The sequence below is a fragment of the Zalophus californianus genome, chromosome 1 (assembly GCF_009762305.2).
Source record: "Zalophus californianus isolate mZalCal1 chromosome 1, mZalCal1.pri.v2, whole genome shotgun sequence".
Classification (NCBI taxonomy): Eukaryota; Metazoa; Chordata; class Mammalia; order Carnivora; family Otariidae; genus Zalophus; species Zalophus californianus.
In genome coordinates this window covers 141111120-141131328 of record NC_045595.1, presented here as the reverse complement: position 1 = coordinate 141131328, position 20209 = coordinate 141111120, and the positions used below count along the sequence as shown (strand labels likewise).

The 20209-nt window shown below is 38.8% G+C and overlaps 1 protein-coding gene across 3 annotated transcripts in view; it reads right to left on the bottom strand.

Moving 5' to 3' along the window:
* Positions 1–20209, bottom strand: part of CCDC50 (coiled-coil domain containing 50) — a 67844-nt gene that overhangs the window by 28865 nt on the left and 18770 nt on the right. For all 3 annotated transcript variants that reach the window (XM_027586636.2, XM_027586637.2, XM_027586638.2), the window contains exons 2-4: positions 9847–9909; positions 8914–9040; positions 2759–2849 (exon numbers count right to left, since the gene is read on the bottom strand). In XM_027586636.2, the coding sequence (XP_027442437.1) occupies positions 2759–2849; positions 8914–9040; positions 9847–9909 (281 nt within the window). The remainder of the gene's footprint in view (positions 1–2758; positions 2850–8913; positions 9041–9846; positions 9910–20209) is intronic.

Genomic DNA, 20209 nt, shown 5'->3' with positions numbered 1-20209 from the left:
ATAGCCCTGCTGTTCAATAAGAACTTACTAGCTAAGCAGACTCCAGAAGGAAATAGAAGAGCATAGACAGAGAAAAAAATTAAAAAAGAATTACGACAGTTCATGAGTAACAGGCAATGTTTTTTAAGAGTTGGCCAGAAAAACTTCCACTATTATCTCATCTCAGTCTCAGTCTCCTCTGCGAGGCACAGGGACTAAAATAAACAAATAGGCATCATACATCCTTCAATGAGAAGCTTTACTACTCAAATTTTGTTCATTTAATATTAATAACATACCAGTCAGCTGAGAGTCCTATCTTTTGATAAGAGAGTATCTCGGCATGGTAGGCATCTTCTAATCTAAGGCATCAGCTGGAAAATCAAAGAGTCTGAATGGAGTTTTTAAGGCTAGTCTCACAAAATCTCCCCCAACTGGATTTCTCCTTTAATCTCTCCACTGCACTGGGGAATGGGGCCATCAGAGCCGGTCAAACAGTACTGGAAGGCAGGCTAGCTGGGAGGCCGGCGACGGCAAGGAAATGCTTGAGGATTGCTCAGATCACACCAGACTGGAATACACTTAAGCCTGTTTATTTTCCCCCTTTCTAATTTAGCACACATCTCTTTCTATAAGAGAAATCAGAGCTGTTATAAAAGGCCGAATGGTGTGGAAACGACTGGCAAGAAAGTAAAAAAGGAAGAGAAATTATTAACCTAGTATGTCCCAGAGGCCTTACATACATGATCTCACTTACACCTCACAACAGCCCTCCAGGATATGTACAATTATCATGGCTTTTCCAATTTGGAACCTGAGGTTCTACATGGTTAAGTGAGATTCTGAAAGTCACAGCTAAAAGTTAAGGAGCTAAGATTCAAATCCAGAACGTTCTAACTCCAAAGTTTACATGTTTTCTGTTGTGTCATACATAGGACATCTGTGTCAGAAGCGGTCAGTCAGGGGACCTGAACTGTACAGACATTTCTCTGGCATCTTATTATAGCTGGGGACTAGTCACTGATTCTTCAAGTCTTAATTTCTTAATTTGAAAAAGAGTTAATCACTAAACTGCTTACTTTATCTGGTATTACCAGGAGACTATTTATTGTGATTGCTGTTTAGATTCTACATGCCTAAATAAAGTGTTTTGGTCTCTCTTTCTTTCCTATTTTTCCTGAATGGGGGGAAAAAAAAAATCACAGGACACCAGTAGCATTTATAAGAAGCCAACTTCATTACTCTGTTATTTTTAAAATAGAAGCTTTCCTGTTTAGAAAATATAATCACTTCTTTCAGTTCCCAGTTTCATCCCCAAAGCAAAGCGTTACAGAGAGGCAACACATCCTGTAGTAAAAAGAGTTCCTGTGTTGATAACAGGAAGGCTAAAAAGCAATCCCTAATTCTTACTTGCAGTTCTGATGATCACAAAATCATCGTCTGTTTCTTAAAGAAACAGCTAAATACACACATACCAGGTGTCTCATGCTCACCTGGCATAGAACAAGGAGTCTTACAGGAACAAGGATGGCTCTGTGGGAGCAGCAATATATCCAGGCTAGTTTACGGATGGCCCTCATCCCACCTATTTAATAGGGTGACCACATGTGCTGGTACCCAGGACAGGCCCAGTTTATGTAACTATTAATACTACCCCCTTTAACCCAGAAAAGTATTTGAGTACACATACAATAAATCATATGGCCATTCTATTATTAAAATTATAAATCATTTTCTTCCTAAATATAACCTTAATCTGTGGCCAAGAACAGCAAGGCAGACACAGAATTAATACAAACTGAAAAAGAACTGTTTGTAAGAAATGCTAAAAGTCCAACACAAAGGCAAGTAATATTTAACTGCAAATTCAAGTCCTCTTACCAACAAAACGCTGTTGCTACTTTTAGTCATTTTCAGCTTTAAAAACAATACAATTTAAAAATATCTACAGAATCAAACAGATGAGTTAGTTCTTTGAGGCAGCGCTCATAGGAGAGTGAAGCCACAAACAACGAAGAGTGGGAGCAATGGTGGCTCCTGGCTTCTCACAGTGACACCCCCTGACTCTTGTTCAGCCTACACTCACGTCTGCTCTCTCTTAAGACTGTAGGAATAACCCACAGATATACAGCCTGTATTGGGTTGAATAGTGTCCCCTAAGAATTCATTTTTACCAAGAACCTCAGAATAGGACCTTATTCAGAAATAGGGTCTTCACAGATGTAATTAGTTAAGAGAAAGTCATACTAGACTAGGGCCAGTCCTCAATCCAATGACTGGTTCCCTTATAAGAAAAGAAGAGGAAGCAAAGATACAAGAAGAAGGCCATGTGACAATAGAGGCAGAGGCTGAAGGGATGCTGTGACACGTCAAGGAATGCCAATGACTGTCAGGAGCCACCAGAAGGCAGGAAGAGGCAAAGAAGCATCTTTCCCAGAAGGTAGCAGGGTCCCACCAAAACCTTGATTTCGGATTTCTGGCCTCCAGAACTGTGAGAGAATATATTCCTGCTGTCTTAAGCCATCAAGTTTCTGGTGATTTGTTAAAAGCAGTCCTAGGAAACTAATTCACACCTTATGTTGAATTACCGTCATTTTTTAAGATTTCACTTAGGTTATCAAGGGGCAATAAAAGGTGGTCCAGGGAAGGCAATACTTGGACTATGCACCCCCAAAGACAAGAGCTCTGCTGCCCATCCGGGAACCCTACCCTGAGCCCGTGAATACTGAAAGCAGCCATTCCTCTGTGCTGGGGTGGAGGGGCCTTATCTAAGTTGTACCTCATCCTTCTTCTCCTGAATGCGTCGTCTCTCTGCCTCAATAGCCAGCTTCTCCTGGATTTCCTGAGCAATTTCACAGTCTTGTTGTTCACTAAAAAATAAAAGTGAAAACAGTATGAATAAAGAAAATAAGGAATGATTTTTCTATAAATATAACACAATTTACTGGATACTCACTATGAGCCCATGCACATTTTTTATCTCACTTAATCCTCACAAGAGTGATGCAAAGAGGTTGATATTATCACATCTTACAGATAAAAAATCTGGGGCCCAGAGTAGTGAAACCATTTCCCTAAGATCACAGAGAAAATACGTGGCAGAACCAGAATCCAATCCCCAGGCACTACAATGGAAAGTCCCATGCTTATTCTACCCTCCTGAATCACCTCACCATACCGGGGCCACTCTACAGACAGCCATGTTTTCTCAAGAATATGCAAAGGAGACATCGACTATGAGATTAATGTCCACAAGTATCAAAATATAGATATGGAGTACACAGAAAAAAATTGGGAGAGAGCTTACTATATGTCACTGTGGTCACTTAGAGGTGCTGGTATGACTTTAAAATGATTTCTATAAATTTTTAAATTAGATGTATTTTTCAGTTTCACTAATACTTAAATTCCTCCCCAACTTCAGTTCCCAACAGACACCTCTCTGGCTGATGCCAGTTTTCTTAATACTCAGGGCCCTAAGAAAATCAAATGTAATACTGTGGCCAGCACAGTTTGTTTTGTTTGGGCATTCATGCATTCAACAAAGATTTAAATAACACCTGCACTATGCTCAACACTGAGGATACAAACATGAGGAAATCCTCACTCTGCACTCAGAGGCTCACAATACTTTTTGGTGGAAGAAACAAGAGAATGATTTTGGTGGAAGAAACAGATCCTTAAAACAGCACCTCTAAAACAGCAGTTCAAACACAAAATAGGACTTGGATTTCTCAGAGGTAGCTACAAGTGTGCATGTCTTTTGGCTTCAGGTTTCAAGAAATGTCAACAGACAGTCCAAAACTCCCAAATGCGATAGTTCTGGAGACCAACCTTTACACAAAATTGTTAGCTAGGAATGAAGAGCAGAAACATGCATAGAGTTTACTATTTAAAAAGATGATAGAATAAAATTACATTTGTGACTTATGGATGCAGTCTGTTTCCTAAACAAATATATCCTCTCACTGTCCCCCTGCCAAGTGAACTTAAAATATTCAGTAGGGGTGCCTCAGTGGCTCAGTCAGTTAAGTGTCCGACTCTTGATCTCAACTCGGGTCTTGATCTCAGGGTCCTGAGTTCAAGCCCTGCATTGGGCACCATGCTGGGTGTGGAGTCTACTTAAAAAAAAAAAAAAAAAAATACTCAGTGAATCTCAGTCTTGGTGGTATATTCCATGTTTAACAAACAGCATTTTGTAATTCAAAAGTGTTGTAGGGGGCAATAATCCTAATTGCAATTAAGGAATTAAAACCCATATACTCTATTCTGACAAAACTGAAAGGATAAAAATTATTCTAATTATTCTATATGGAAACGGGTCACTTTCAACATGCTTGGAAACAGGTGTAGGTGGAAGATGTGTGTATACACGTAGGTGTGTACACATGTGTTACGCACACACAAGACAGAAAGGAAGGCAGAGAAGGTAAGACAGCACAAGTAAGGGACGGCAAGACCCTCCGAATCAGTAGGAAAACCACTGGAGAAGGTTGCTGCAGACTGGATTTCTGGTCCCGTCACTGACAGCCAGACGGCCGTGCCCTCTTGTGGGCAATTTACCAGCTCTAGAAGTATTTGGACTTAACGACTTCATCTTATAGGTCTAATATTTTAGGATTCTTAACCACTCAAACCAAAGAACTGAAAATCTACTCAGAATAATTTTTATTTATATATCCTCTTTTCATTTACTCACTTCTAACAATTAAGAATCATATACAAAATCATGGTCTTCGTTTTCAAAGACTTCTCTACTCGGATCTTCCAAATTCATGTAAAATCTTTACAGGAGTTAACAACTATTAATTATATGCAGATGATAACAGATGGGAAGAAAGCAGAAGCTCAGCAGAGAGGACAAGTCCAAATCAAATGTGACATAGATGTACTTCCTAGTATAAACAACAGCCAAAATATGGAAAGAGCCCAGATGTCCATGGACAGATGAATGGATAAAGAAGATGTGGTGTGTGTATACACACACACACACACATACGGACACACACACAGACACACACACACACACACACACACACACACACACACACACACACACACACACACACACACACACACACACACACACACTGGAATACTACTCAGCCATCAAAAAGAACAAAATCTTGCCATTTGCAATGACTTGTACGGAACTAGATGGTACTATGATAAGCAAAATAAGTCAGTCAGAGAAAGACAAACATCACAGGATTTCACCTATATGTGGAATTTAAGAAATAAAACAGATGAACATAAGGAAAGGGGAAAAAAAAATAAGATGAAAACAGAAAGGGAAATGGGAGAAGATATTCGCAAATGACATATCAGATAAAAGGCTAGTATCCAAAATCTATAAAGAACTTATCAAACTCAACACCCAAAGAACAAATGATCCAATCAAGAAATGGACAGAAGACATGAACAGACATTTTTCCAAAGAAGACATCCAAATGGCCAACAGACACATGAAAAAGTGCTCAACATCGCTCGGCATCAGGGAAATCCAAATCAAAACCTCAATGAGATACCACCTCACACCAGTCAGAATGGCTAAAATTAACAAGTCAGGAAACGACAGATGTTGGTGGGGATGCGGAGAAAGGGGAACCCTCTTACATTGTTGGTGGGAATGCAAGCTGGTGCACCCACTCTGGAAAACAGTATGGAGGTTCCTCAAACAGTTGAAAATAGAGCTACTGTATGACCCAGCAATTGCACTACTGGGTATTTACCTCAAACATACAAATGTAGGGATCCGAAGGGGTACGTGCACCCCGATGTTTATAGCAGCAATGTCCACAATAGCCAAACTATGGAAAGAGCCAAGATGTCCATCGACAGATGAATGGATAAAGAAGATGTGATGTGTGTATGTATCAATGGAATATTATGCAGCCATCAAATGGAATGAAATCTTGCCATTTGCAACAACGTGGATGAACTGGAGGGTATTATGCTGAGCGAATTAAGTCAATCAGAGAAAGACATGTATCATATGATCTCACTGATATGAGGAATTCTTAATCTCAGGAAACAAACTGAGGGTTGCTGGAGTGGTGGGGGGTGGGAGGGATGGGGTGGCTGTGTGATGGACACTGGGGAGGGTATGTGCTATGGTGAGCGCTGTGAATTGTGTTAGACTAACAAATCAGACCTGTACCCCTGAAACAAATAATACATTATATGTTAACAAAAAAAAAAAAAAAGAAAGAAAGGAAGGAAGGAAGGAAGGAAGGAAGGAAGGAAGGAAGGAAGGAAGAAAGAAAGAAAGAAAGAAAGAAAGAAAGAAAGAAAGAAAGAAAGAAAGAAAAGAGAAGAGAAGAGAAGAGAAAAGAAAAGAAAAGAAAAGAAAGAAAGAAAGAAAACAGAAAGGGAGGCAAACCACAGGGGACTCTTAACTCTAGGAAACAAACTGAGGGTTGCTGGAGGGGAGGTGGGTGGGGGGATGGGGTAACTGGGGGATGGACATTAAGGAGGGCACTTGATGTAATGAGCCCTGGGTGTCATATGCAATTGATGAGTCACTAAATTCTACCCCTGAAACTAATAATACACTATATGTTAAATAAATTGAATTTAAATAATTTTTTAAAAATAATAAAAAAAATTTAAAGAAGTGAGTTTTAAGCTGAGCTTAATAACTTCAAATCATACTTCCATGAAGGACCAGGCCCAGAATTATACAGAATTCTGAGGAAGAAAAATCAAGGGAGAAAGGAGTAGTCAACAACTGGCAAACCTGACATTGGACAGGGACCCCAGGATGCAGACGGAGTGAGACATTCCAGTTCATTAATATTTACAGCATTTCATCCATCCACTGATGTGCAAATGTCAAAATTACCGGGGTGTGAAAATCAGAAAAACTTCCTTTCTAACTTACTTATTTCAGCTATGAATACCTCTAAAACCCTGAAGTCCCAGGCAGAAATATAATACCTGGCTCTCCTCTAATTTAAGACCTATAATCCATCACTGTCGGAATCCTCATTTATATTTAGTGTTTTATCTCGATAATCTCTGAATAATCTCTTTATACTCACTATCATTACCCTAATTTTGGATCTTAAACCTCTGCACCGGCCTCAGAACTGCCCTTCAGAGTAAAGCACTGTGAATCCTGTAAAGGGACAATAACTGAGAACTCTAGAATGTTATTCTAGCTCTGGCTCTGACTTTCCCTCTGGTTATGACCCTGAAGCTCCACACATCTCGAGTCTCTTCCTTTCTTTTTTTTTTTTAAAGATTTATTTATTTATTTTAGAGAGAGAGCCAGAGAGCAGGGGTAAGGGCAGAGGGAGAGAGAGTCCCAAACAGACTCTGCCCTAAGCATGGAGCCCAACATGGGGCTTGATCTCATGACCCTGGGATCAGGGCCTGAGCTGAAATCGAGTCAGTCGCTTAACCGACTGAGCCACCCAGAGGCACGTCAAATCTCTACTAATTCTATTGCCATTACCCTCAAATCAAGCCTTGTCATTTCTTCATCTGACCACTGCTTAACAGCTGCCCCCACAATCCTTCAACGATCCAGCCCCCAGAGAAGGCCCCAAAATGAAAACCCCAACAGGTTCTCTGCTGTTTATAATATAAAATCTACAAAATCTAAATTCCTAAAAATATAACTTATGTAACCTTTTGGTCCAGCTTTTGTCTACTTTTCTGGCCTCATCCCCTACCCATGCCCTTATTCACACCCTGCAGTCCAGCAATACAAAACTTCATGTAGCTACCATGAGATTCCAGGTTCTTTTACCTCCTATCTTCCCTTTTACTTCCTCTGGCTAGAATCCTTTACCCCAGCTATGACTACACACTTCTAATTAACCATCAAGGTTCAGATTAACTGTACTGTCTGCATTGGGATGGGTTTCCCAGTCTCTCCCCTCTTCATAGGCATGAAACATGTTCTCCAATTCCCTGTGGCTTGTGCAGGTATCTGTAGATTTACAATGTTCAGTGTTTTATTTTGAGGCCCTTAAAGGCAGTGGCTACATTTTATTCCTATCTGTGGTCTCTTTGTATAGCAAGAGTCAGTAAGAATGTTTATTTCCAAAATAAGGAAGCTGAACAAAATGATGACTAAAATTCTCTCTACGAATAATAAAACAGAAAAACCGTTCCTCAAAACAGCAAAAATGATAGGTTTTCCTGTTTCTTTGAACATGAACTATAGTAAATTAAGGGTCCCTTCACTTCTTCCTTTACCCTTTCCTCCTCAAAACAATACCTTGTGATAAAATCCACCATCTGAGATTTAGGGTTAGGGGCCACTCTCAAGTTAAGAAATGCAATTTGTGAGCTTTTTCAAAGCACATTAAAAAAAATAATAAGTCATTGTGCTGGAAGAGACTTTAGATGCTATCTTTCCATTTTTCTAACTATTAAGAGAAGACTGAGAAAGAACTTTTGTTAGATGCAGAAGTTATAAAAAGAACTGAGGGTGTAATTCAGAGCTTTCCAGAAGATTCTGCATCTCCCTGAAAAGCAAGAGGTTCAAGGAAAATAAGAGCAGCAAACACCACCAGGAAAGAGGAAAGGAATCAAATATAACTCATAACGTTCTTTGATAGCCAGTATTTCACTGGACTCCCCCAAACAACCTACAGGCAAAAGGGACAGAGATTATTTTCCACATGCTACAGGGAAGGAATATAGACTCAGAGAGGTGGAACAAATGTCTCAAAGTCATACAGTTAAAAGTGTTAAGAATTCATACCAGAATCCACATGTCCCAAAACTCAGAAAGTGTTCCATCAATGAACAAAAATTTTCAAGTCAAAGGAAACTATGGGATAGCCACTACAGGATTTATAATCTAATAGTGAAAGGCATGAGAGGGACAGACACAGAGTCTTCTTCCCTGCCCTGGTTGCTGACTCCACAGAGAAAACCAGTCCCAGCATGACTCCCTCCCACACCCCAAAGCCTCACAGGTCTTTGTAGCGCTTCTGGAGCTGAGCCTGAGCTTTCAGATCTTCCTCCTGAAGCTGCTTAGCCACCTGGAGATCATGTTGGACCAAACGGTTCCGCTGAATGTTCGATGCCAAATGATGCTCAACTGGACAGAAAGATTGAAGAAAGGAATGACAACGTTGTGTTTTTTGGGTTTATGCCTCACAATAACTGAAGAAGAGCTTTTCCATTAAAAAGAGCTTCACATCCACTTCACTGTATGCTCTCAATAATGCTATATAACAGGCAGCAGAGGAATTACTCTTATCTTTCCATTAATAAAAGTGAGGATCAGAAAGGTTAAGCAATTTGCCCTTGGTCCCATGGCAAACAGTGGTAGTACCAGGTCTTCCACACATATACTCTAAGGCTAAGGCCAAGGCTCCTTCTGCTCCACCAGCTGACACTCTCTTTATAAACTAGATTTTTCAAGACTTAATTTTTATATTGACACATGAATGATTTTCAAATTACATATTCACAAATATGTACTTTTATATAACATGTATAGCTTAGATTTAGCTTCCATAATTACATACATAAATATTAAGAAAAATCCACAATCTAGATCCTGCCAATGCCTGGAAAGATCTGGTTCAGGACCCTCTTCTAGGGGAAGGAAAAGACGCCAGATAGTGCCTCCCTCCTGTAACACTAGGGCAAGAGAAAAGGTTCAAGTCCCTCTTTTCCTCCCACCTACCCAGCAGTCTCCTCCTCCCTGGCAGCTGCCATACTTCAAAATACCCAGAACTTCATTCTCCACGCGGGTGACATTTGCCTAGATAAATCCCTCAGGATAGAAGGACAGTGTGGCCTGGTGAATCTGTTCTCTCCTGCCTCACCCTAAGAAACCTGCCTCAAGCTACCACTAAAAAAGAAAACAGGAAGAACATAATGAGGGCCATTACTCACTCTCTTGTTCCTGCAGGCTGTGGGCCAGGGTGTGGTCCTCTAAGACAGCAAAATCTCGGCACACTGCAGAGGATGAAGGAAGAAAAGCAAAGAAGACTCATCGGTGATATTTTAATATGTTAAAAGAAGAATTGTTTACTTCAAAAATAAATTCAAATATTTTAGGATGATCAACTTTATAACATGCAAATGCAAAACAGTGACTAGTTAGTATTAAGTCTTCATTCACAAAAATCCACATAGTACCTGCTCAGTGCCAAGCACAGGGTGTCATAAAATAACGGTTAGCTCTGGTCCCTGGCCTAACTATATTAACCACAGAATCAGAACCCAGAGGTCCAGAAATTCTAATCCACACCTATTAAGAGAGGGCAAGAACTGCTGCCATAATACAAGAGACAAGAACGTTCTGCATACTGCAGCTGAGAGAAAACTGAGTTCTCGCATGGTCAGAGGAGTTAAGAGAAATCTAGCCCTTGCCTCAGTCATCTGGGGTTGAGGGGATCCTCTCCCAGAGACTGACATCTAGCCTGGTGTCCCTAAGGAAAAACACACCTTTATTAGTCCCTCGGACTAGGAAAAGATCTCTACCTCAAGGATAATCACATTCTTTAATGCATCCACACCCTCAGACATGAGTTAGAACTGGCTCCCCAGGTCTCTCTAAATGTAGAGCTCCCTAAAATGAATCTGTATACCAAAAGAAAATAGGAACCTCAGGGGATACAGAAACCTGCCCCTAATGTTGCCTCGATTTGGAGATCCAGGCAGGAGCACTCATTGGCCTATCTTTTTAGAAGCAAATGAGAAGAGATGGTCTCCAAGGTCCACTCTACACCAAAACCCCTGTTTCTTAACACAAGCACATACATAAAACAATACTTACGAAGGACTCGTATCATGAAATGTGCTTTTTATTTGTTTGTCTGAAGGACATGTAGTTTAGGTGATACCTTCTTACTCTATTCCAAACATGTAACTCACATTAAAAAAGGAAAATTCCTCAAAGCCATAAACTACTAAATAGGTAGGACTCAGAAAACTGTACCATAGGAATACCAGAGGTTATAGATTTCTTTCTGCGGCTCTGGATTTGCCTATGAGGACATTTAACTAAAATGGAATAAAGAAACACATCTTTGCCATTCTTAGCACTTACATATGCTGACATATACATTCATGTAGCCCTGTACCGGAGAAATAATGCAATAAAAAAGTAGGTAGATCTTGGGACATTAAGGTTACTCCAAAATGGTTTTACAAATCATTTCTGCCCAAGAACTATTTAAACTATATATGACCTGTTTACCCCTTGTTCAAATGCAACTGTGAAACTAGTAATTCCAGTAGAAAGTCCTATTCTTTAACATCAGATATATTCTCAGCAAATTCTAACAACTGTGTCCCAGATCCTAGTCTGTATTTCAGAGAATGAAAGTGCTTTCAAAATGAGCTAGTTAACCCTTTCAATTACTAGGTGAGGAAAATGAGGGCCCGAAAGAACCAAGGACTTACAAAGTTGTATGCAGTTTGTTCGTGACGAGGCGAGAAGCCAGTGCCTGAGCCCGAAAGAGCTCTTTCCTTTCCTGACACCATGAAAGCTCTCCTGGACTTGAGGCAGACCAGGAGGCTGGGACAGGCCAGAGGAGACATCCGATACTGACCAAATGCTTAGCTAATTAATAGTAATTGATTAAATGGCTAAGACATGTAGGATTTAGTTCCCAGAAAACAAATATTCAGAATCAATTAACGAAAATGGATGTAATCAAATCTTGTGCAAAAGAATGCTATTTTAATATGCTGCCTTATTATCTGAGGTGCTTTTACTGTACTACGAAAGTTTATGTCTGTATACTAAAGTCAGTATTAATTTTAGATTAAGATTAGATTGATTGTTGAGATTAATATTTTTCAATTCATGGATGGCAACCTATTATTAGGTCATAAAATCAATTTACTAAGTCTAGAAAAAGCATTTAAAAATGAATAGGCTAGAGAACAGAGTATAACACACAGCGGAGGCAACTATGGTATGGAGAAACTTTTTCAGTTTTACACACATATACACACATGTACACACACAGGTATATATATATACATGTATATGATATGTATTAGGTCACAATATAAAACATATTTCATCCTGTAGGTTACAGTAAAAAAAAACTTAAAAGCCACTTCAATTTATGTTATCAGGGCAGAAAGTTTTATGTCAAACAATATATTTTATATATTTTTAATGTCATGCTGAATAAAATTAAAAAATTATAAAATTATTGCAGTTTTCCACGTGGATAACCATATGAAGAACTGCAATAATTTAATATCTTTTTCTTTTAGTCAGTGCAACATTAAAAACACAATGTTTATGGATATAAACACCTGTAATAAAAATGTTTTTAATATACAGCACTGACACAAACTGAATTTAGAATTGTGCTCACCTACAGAGAGAGACAAAGGGCAGGAGCGTCTTTGCTATATCAGATGAAGTTCTACTGCTTTACGAACAAAACAGAGAAGACTAAAGCAAATAAGGCAAATATTAACATCTATTAAATTTGACCAAGAGGTTTGTGGGTTTCTGTATTTCTTTTGCTTTTTGAAATTTTTTACATATTACATTTTAAATTCTATAATTAAATACAAACTTTTTAAAAATCTACATCTTTAATTCCATCAACAGCATATATGGCTAAATCATAAACCTGGAGACACACTAACATAACAGGTACAAGGAGTTTATCAATTACCAGTTACCATAACAATGACTCTTCTCAATGATTTCTTAATATTTAAACAACAAGAACAAATTATATTCAATTATGGTGATTTGATCCTAAATCTTCTTAGAGCATATATGGGTTAGGGCTTGAGTTAGAAGAGAATCTAGAAGATCTTCAATGACTACAAGGAAGTGCACACACTCATACACAGAGTTGTACTGTCAATACACTGACTTAGCACTTCAGAGTTTACTAAGAACTTCCAAATATATAATCTCATTTATACCAAGTATTATGTGTTTAATCCAGTTTCTTCTGCATCCACTCGTTCCCTTCAAGATGTGCCTCTGTATTCTTCACAGCATGACTCTACTACAGGCTGGAAAATAATCACATCCGGCCAGCTTTGTAAATCAGTAATCAGACTGGCAATTATAGAAAAATTTCATAGCCAGGCCAAGTTCAGAGCCTAGGTCTTTGCTCCTTCCCTAATCTACTTCAAAGTAAACAGTATAAACCTTACTGAGGGTAAACAGAATAAATTCACCATACCTGACCTTTCTCTGCAGGCAAATTTAAGATGTACCCCTGGAGGGGCACCTGGGTGGCTCAGCTGGTTAAGCATCTGCCTTCGGCTCAGGTCATGGTCCCAGGGTCCTGGGATCGAGTCCCACATCAGGCTCCCTGCTCAGTGGGAAGCCTGCTTCTCCCTCTCACCCTCCCTCTGCTTGTGTTCCCTCTCTCGCTGTCTCTCTGTCAAATAAATAAATAAAATCTCTAAAAAAAAAAAAAAAAAAAAAGATGTACCCCTGGACCCTGAACTCTTATCCTCCCACTTCTCAAACTTTCTCCCTCCTATGTTCACTTTCACTCACCCAAATTCCAGGCTGATCTTGCCATTAAGGCAACGCCATCACTCCGCTTCATTCCTATTTAGACTTCCCTCTAACCCCAAATATTTTCCCCACAATTAGGGCCTAAGTCTCTTTTGAAAACTGATAACCATGCAATTCTGCCTCCTTGCTTTTGAAGAGGATCAACAGAAAGAAATATATTTATCCTTCAATTCAAATACACAGCTGCCTCCACAACCAGTTGCAAACTCTTCAGGGGAGGGACCATGTGGGACTACTCTCTGCGCCTTCCACACAATTAGCATTGGATGTAGCATGCAGTAACACTTCATGAGATATTGATAGAAAAAAAAATGAAGAAACACTGGTCAAAAAGTTAAAAAACAGTAAAAATGCCACAGACAAAAGAAAACAATTTTATGAATAGAATTAAGCTTGTTGTTATGACAGCATCACAGAGACTTGTAAAATTTTCAAATATCATTTAAATAAAAACTAGAAACCTTCCCACCCATTCCCATTAAATGAAATAGAGTTTTAGTGATTTTTTTAAATCCAGATATATACATGTAAGTATACAATGAATTATTTACATTAACCCAAGCAAATCTCAGAAATAAGTGGGATTTTTATACACACACACACACACACACACACACACACACACACACACTCCCCCCATCCATTTTCCTTGAAGAGATTTTCATTCATTTATGAATCTCCCTAAATAAATGACATAGCATGTATCTAGTAAACACATTCATTCGACAAACACTTGCTGAGCTCTCTTTTAGGATAAATAAATCATCTCCAAGCCATCAAGAAGGTAGAGATGACAGAAAAGTACATGAACATAATATAATTTAATGTTATAAACACCTACAGAATATTCTTTGAAGCCATAAATAATGGAGGAGTTATGCTTGTTATGAAATGGAGGTAAGTATAAGGAATGGGAGCGACTCAGACAGAGGTATCAAGAAACCTTAAAGTAGCTAGCATACAAAACAAAATTCAAAGGAAGGTTAAAATTCTTATAAGGGCAAAAGGGGTAGGCATTCTCAGTGGAGAGACCAATTAACTCTTCTTTTTTTTAAAGATTTAATTTATTTATTTGACAGAGAGAGACAAAGAGAGAGAGGGAACACAAGCAGGGGGAGTGGGAGAGGGAGAAGCAGGCTTCCCATGGAGCAGGGAGCCCGATGCAGGGCTCGATCCCAGGACACTGGGATCATGACCTGAGCCAAAGGCAGACGCTTAACGACTGAGCCACCCAGGCGCCCGAGACCAATTAACTCTTACTAACCAAAAAAAACAGTGAAGAAGTCATTCCCCTTCTGTCCTTTTACCCACATCCCAAAACTTCCTGAAAATACAATTCTAACGAGTCAATCTTTACAAGCTTCCACCCACATACAAATGCCTGGATTAATAATACATTCCCTAGAAACTATTTCTTTCAATGTGTCTGTATTGCCTTTTATGTTCTGGTAGCTTGTGAATTATTCTATTTTTGCGTAAATGCTGTTAGCAGCAGATGGAATACATACTCATTACACTGAGAGCAGGGATGATACTTGCTTTCCTTTGTTCTGTACACATGAAAACAGCCTCTATGATTGAGGATGATATCCCAGACACACATTTTGTCTTGAAAAGTTTGGTAATGACAGGCTGCCGCAGCTGATGCTGATGAAGCACTTTGTTGATGACAATGCACTTTCATATTTATTCCTCCTAACCACCTGAAGGTAAAGGTTTTATCAATATTCTCATTTTATTTATGAGGAAACGAAGGCTCAGAGAAATAAAGTGACTTGACCAAGATAGCCCAACCCCCAAATAAACAAACGAATTGGAAACCAAACCAAGTTCTTCTGACCCCAAATATTTCTGCTCAAAGAACTCCTGGAGGAAGTAATGAGTCTATAATTCATTATGTCAGAAAAGAGTAATAGTAAATAAGACAAATCTGCATTCGGTTCTCTGAAATAGCAGATACAAAAGAATTTAGGTAAGGCTGGTACATGTGCTCAGAAGGTGGATTCTAGGTCCCCAAATAGAGCAATAAAAATGGGACCTCAGAGAGTCTCCTAAAAAAAATGGGACCTCATTTATTTTGTCTATCTATCTCCCAAGAATAAGTCTGGCGCAATCAGTCTGTGTTCACTTCTGAAAAACAAGGGCAATAAAAAGTTCATTTGCAGTGTTTCATGGGTGATCTACAAGAAAATCCCTCAGCTGTGAGTACGGTGGGAAATTCTGAGGAAAATCTCCCTTTGGGATCTAACCATCTCCCCCCACGTCCCCCACTCTCCATCCAACATCAATGAGCTTCCCTCCCTTTGCAAAAACAGTATTAATGAATTTCAGACTAATGTGTCCAAGAGATGCTGAAGACAATTTGAATGAAGAAATAACACATGTAAATCCTTATGCCTTTGTTTGTTGCCCTACAAAAGGAATGTCTCCCTAATTTATTAAAGAAGAGTCTCTTTTCTTTATTTAAAGCTCTAATAAAATTGCCTGAGTAGAAGAGAAATGGGATGCAGGAGAAATTGTAAACAGCTATCACCCTAATGACATTTTCATCCCCAACAAAGTTTACATACATAGGGACTAAGAGTATACCAATATCACCACCACTGATACCAACACCAAAACGAACCCCTACCCCCAGTACCACCACCAGCCTGGGAGCTTCTTAGGGATGCCCAGCTGCAGACTGTGGACACTCTCTTAACCATCTGCCCCAATAATGAGTCCCAAAATAGCAGACATAGCTTTGAGTCACTGACCACTCTGACAACTGAACTTCCCTTTCAGGCAGAAGGTTGAAACAATGAGAATAAGATCTCAGTGATGTTTGAGCAATTAATTTACTAGCGAATAAAGGGTAACTGAAACCTTTGATCCTTCTGACTTTTAGTGTCCTAGATGTCCATCCTGTTGAAATTAACAAAATCCAAGTACCGTATGACAGAAGGAGGAGAGTGGCACCTAATTCTGGCTGATGAAAAACTGGTAAATGACATTGTGTTCTGTCCTCATTTACTTCGTTCCTAGTCAAAGTCACCAATGGCAGGACTACTTTTCTGATCAAGTCTCCAAATCTCCTCTTCTATCCCATATACTATGGCTATCCCCTCTGTCTGGAAGATACAGGATCCTTCTGAGAAGAGACCCATGATAGAATTAAGTCAGATCCACTTTTCTGTAATAGTTACCCTTAGTATACCTGCCCCCCTTACTAAACTACCTGCAAAGTGCACACAGATTTCTGTAATTCCTTTGTGAAAGACAGACTTTCATCCAAATTTTGTACAAATGATTGAGTCAAGTACTATTAACCAATGTTTCAACTGTTTGGGGATTTTTATGGTTATTGGTTTTGGTTTATGTTTTGGTTGGTTGGTGTGGGTGTGGAACACAGAGAACAGGAGAGTCTTGCAAGTCTGAAGGAAGCTTAGTCACCATAACACAGATTGTATGAGTGTCTGCCTGAGGCACCCCTCCACTGTCTAAAAAATTCATAATCAACTTTCAAAACCCTCATTCAAATGTCATTTCTCTATTTATTCAATTGTATAGAATAAAACCCAAACCATCACAACTGACTCTCACACACCCAGCAGATTCACCTATGCTTTTTTCCTTCCCCCTGGTGATTTCACAGCATATAGTAAATATAGTACTATAACACTAATCATATTATAATTACCTTTACCTATCTGTTTCCCCAGCATACATTCAAGATCCTGCAAGGCAGGAAAAATATTATGGGTCATTTTCTCTCTAACATTTATCACAATGCCTGAGATAATGATTTTCAAATAAATACTTGTGGAAATGAGGGCTCCTAAGAAAAAAGATGACTAATATAAATAACGTGATGTACAATTAAATATTGCATTTTTTGCAGATATGAGCCATCCTCACCTTCCAGCTCACCTGAAAAAAGGCTGAGGAGTTGCATGTCTACCTACATTACTTAAAATGACAGTAAAGGGGCGGGGGGGGGGAGCGGTGCATGGGTGGCTCAGTTAAGTGTCCCACTCTTGATTTCGGCTCAAGTCATGATCTCAGGGGTCATGAAATCAAGCTCGTGTCAGGCTCTCCACTCAGCGGAGAGTCTGCTTCTCTCCCTCTCCCTTTGCCCTTTTTCTTGCTCGCTCTCTCTCTAAAATAAATAAATAAATCTTAAAAATAAAATAACAGTAAAGGGTTTTTGCTTCCATCACCCAAATTACAGATATATGTATTATAATGGATAGAAGCTGATAGAATCCTAGAATATCTAGAAAGGTAGTACATTCAGACAGATGGTCAATTCTTGGTCCCTTTAGACCACAATTAAATGCATAATGCAATTAATTAAGAAATGATGGCTCTGAGAGTTGGAATAACAATGCCAAGGATCACACAAGTTAAGTGTTATTTCTAAGATGAGACCCCCAGACTATGAAAAGTGTGTCTACACAGGAGGATATGTGTTAAGCTAAATAACCCAAAAGGATGCATAGGATGTACATGGCATTTTGAAGCAGAGAATGCAATCTGTACTAAGGTGCTGATAGGAATTTTCAGAATCTTGGAGCTAGTGTCCTGAATCACTTGAGAAAAAGTTCCTCATGACTTCAGAAATACTCTACAGTAGCAGGCTGCCAAACAGTCCTGAAAATTAGAAAGTGTTAGTAAATTAAGGTAAATGAAAACAGGTCAAGGTTGGAAGAAACAACAACAACAAAAAAGTCAGGGGATCTTTGTAACAGAAAAACATCTTCCAGGTGAATTATCCTGCCACAAACATTAAAGATAGAAAGCTACCCTTTTCATAAAAAGCTCTACAAGGACCAGAATAGTGTAACTCAGGATCTCTGCAAAGTTTACCAAACACCTGGTCTGCTAAAGCCACTGCTTTAGTGAGAGCACCAAACTGTCTTAGAGTATCAAGAATCTTAATCTCCTATGAATATCTCTAAGAATAATAAAGGCCTTGGATGACAGGCCAGGCTTCCTAGTTTCTTCAAATATTTCTAAACTTCAAACACTGGTCATAAAAATGTGTTGATTCATCACTTTCTTAAAATTATAGAAACTGATTATCAGAAAGAGCTTTAACAGTTGTCAAGTCTACCCTTATCCTGTCCAAATAACCATCCTCTTAAATGTTTCAGCCCAGGAAGCCCATTTCCTTTCAACACAGTCCCCCTGTAAATAACTATAAGTAAAACGGTCTTCAGGAAGATAAAAACTGCCAATCTATAGAGATTATCCACTGATCCTATTTCCAGCCTTGGGTAGATGGGGGTGTTTTGTATAAACAATGGCACTCTGAAATCTGTTGTTTTATATACCCTATAGACAGATGACTATCCATGTGACTTATATGAACTAGGCACAAGTAAAGGTACTCTCCATTATATGGGCTGATCTTGTGAGCCTTTCTGACTATAGGTGACATTAACTGACTTTTCAACGTCATAAAATATTAGGAAGGATAAACACTAAAATCCTAACGCTGATAATGTACTATAGAATTACAATGTCACTCATTTTCCTTTTTAAGCATTTCTATATTCTCCAATTTATCTACCATGAAGGGTAGTCTTATTATTTATAATCCTTTTAATAATATTTTATAATAAAATGTTTTTAATCTAATTTTCACATCTAAACAATGAAACAAATATTTACTAGGAAAAAATGAGTTGCACTAGCAATGTTTTCTTGATTCAGTTTAATTATACTGTTTCCTTAAGGTTACAGAATCAAAGGTTTATTTTTGTTATTGTTAAGGAAAAAAGTATGCTAGCAAATATAAAGTCTACATAAGGCCCCCAATTTGTATCTGATCTTCCTGAGAACCACAGAAAGCAGGGAAATATGAAAGTTGCTCCGTTTTTATTGTCTAAAAAAGAACGAACACCAGTTATTCACTGAATATAAATGTTTTGGGATGCCTGGGTGGCTCAGTCGTTTAAGTGTCTGCCTTCAGCTCTGGTCATGATTCCCAGGGTCCCAGGATTGAGTCCCGCATCAGGCTCCCTGCTCCCCGGGGAGGCTGCTTCTTTCTCTGCCTGCCACTCTCCCTCCTTGTGCTCTCTCCCTCCCTGACAAATAAATAAAATCTTAAAAAAAAAAATGTTTTACTAGCAGCAAGCACAAAACTAAATTGTTATAATGCTAGAACTTAAATAGGAAGCACTAAATTATATAATGGACATCATCAACAGTTCAAGCATGAGTTTTAAATGTGTGCCTAGACACACACACACACCCCTTCAACAAAAGCACAAGACTAAGCACAGTAAAGAGACATTTTTAAAAAGCAAAACAATTGATTTAATCCCAACATTTCCCTCTGATGCAATTTATTAAAATCAGTTCCTAAATTTTGTGTTTTTTTCTAATCCCCTAAATTCCAAGTTAAATGAAAACCCCAGTAACCCAAACCACTTGTTTGGCAAGTGGATATATTATAGTTAACCACAGACACACTAGATTGCAGGCAAGTGGGTTTTGAAAATGCTGAGATAATGTAAGTCCTCAAATCAGAAGTACTACTTTAATATCACAAACCATCTACATCATTATCAGAGACCACAGAGTAACTGGGTAACTTATTGGAAAAGTGAAAATGCCTGAGTCAGAAATTTCCATCTGACAGAGCAAAAGATTGAGGGTGAGAGGAAAAGTGAGAAAGTGGGGGGAGGGAAGGTAGCAGGGTAGAAACAGAGCAGTATTTACCCATCCTGGTAGAACTGTCAGGTAAGACTT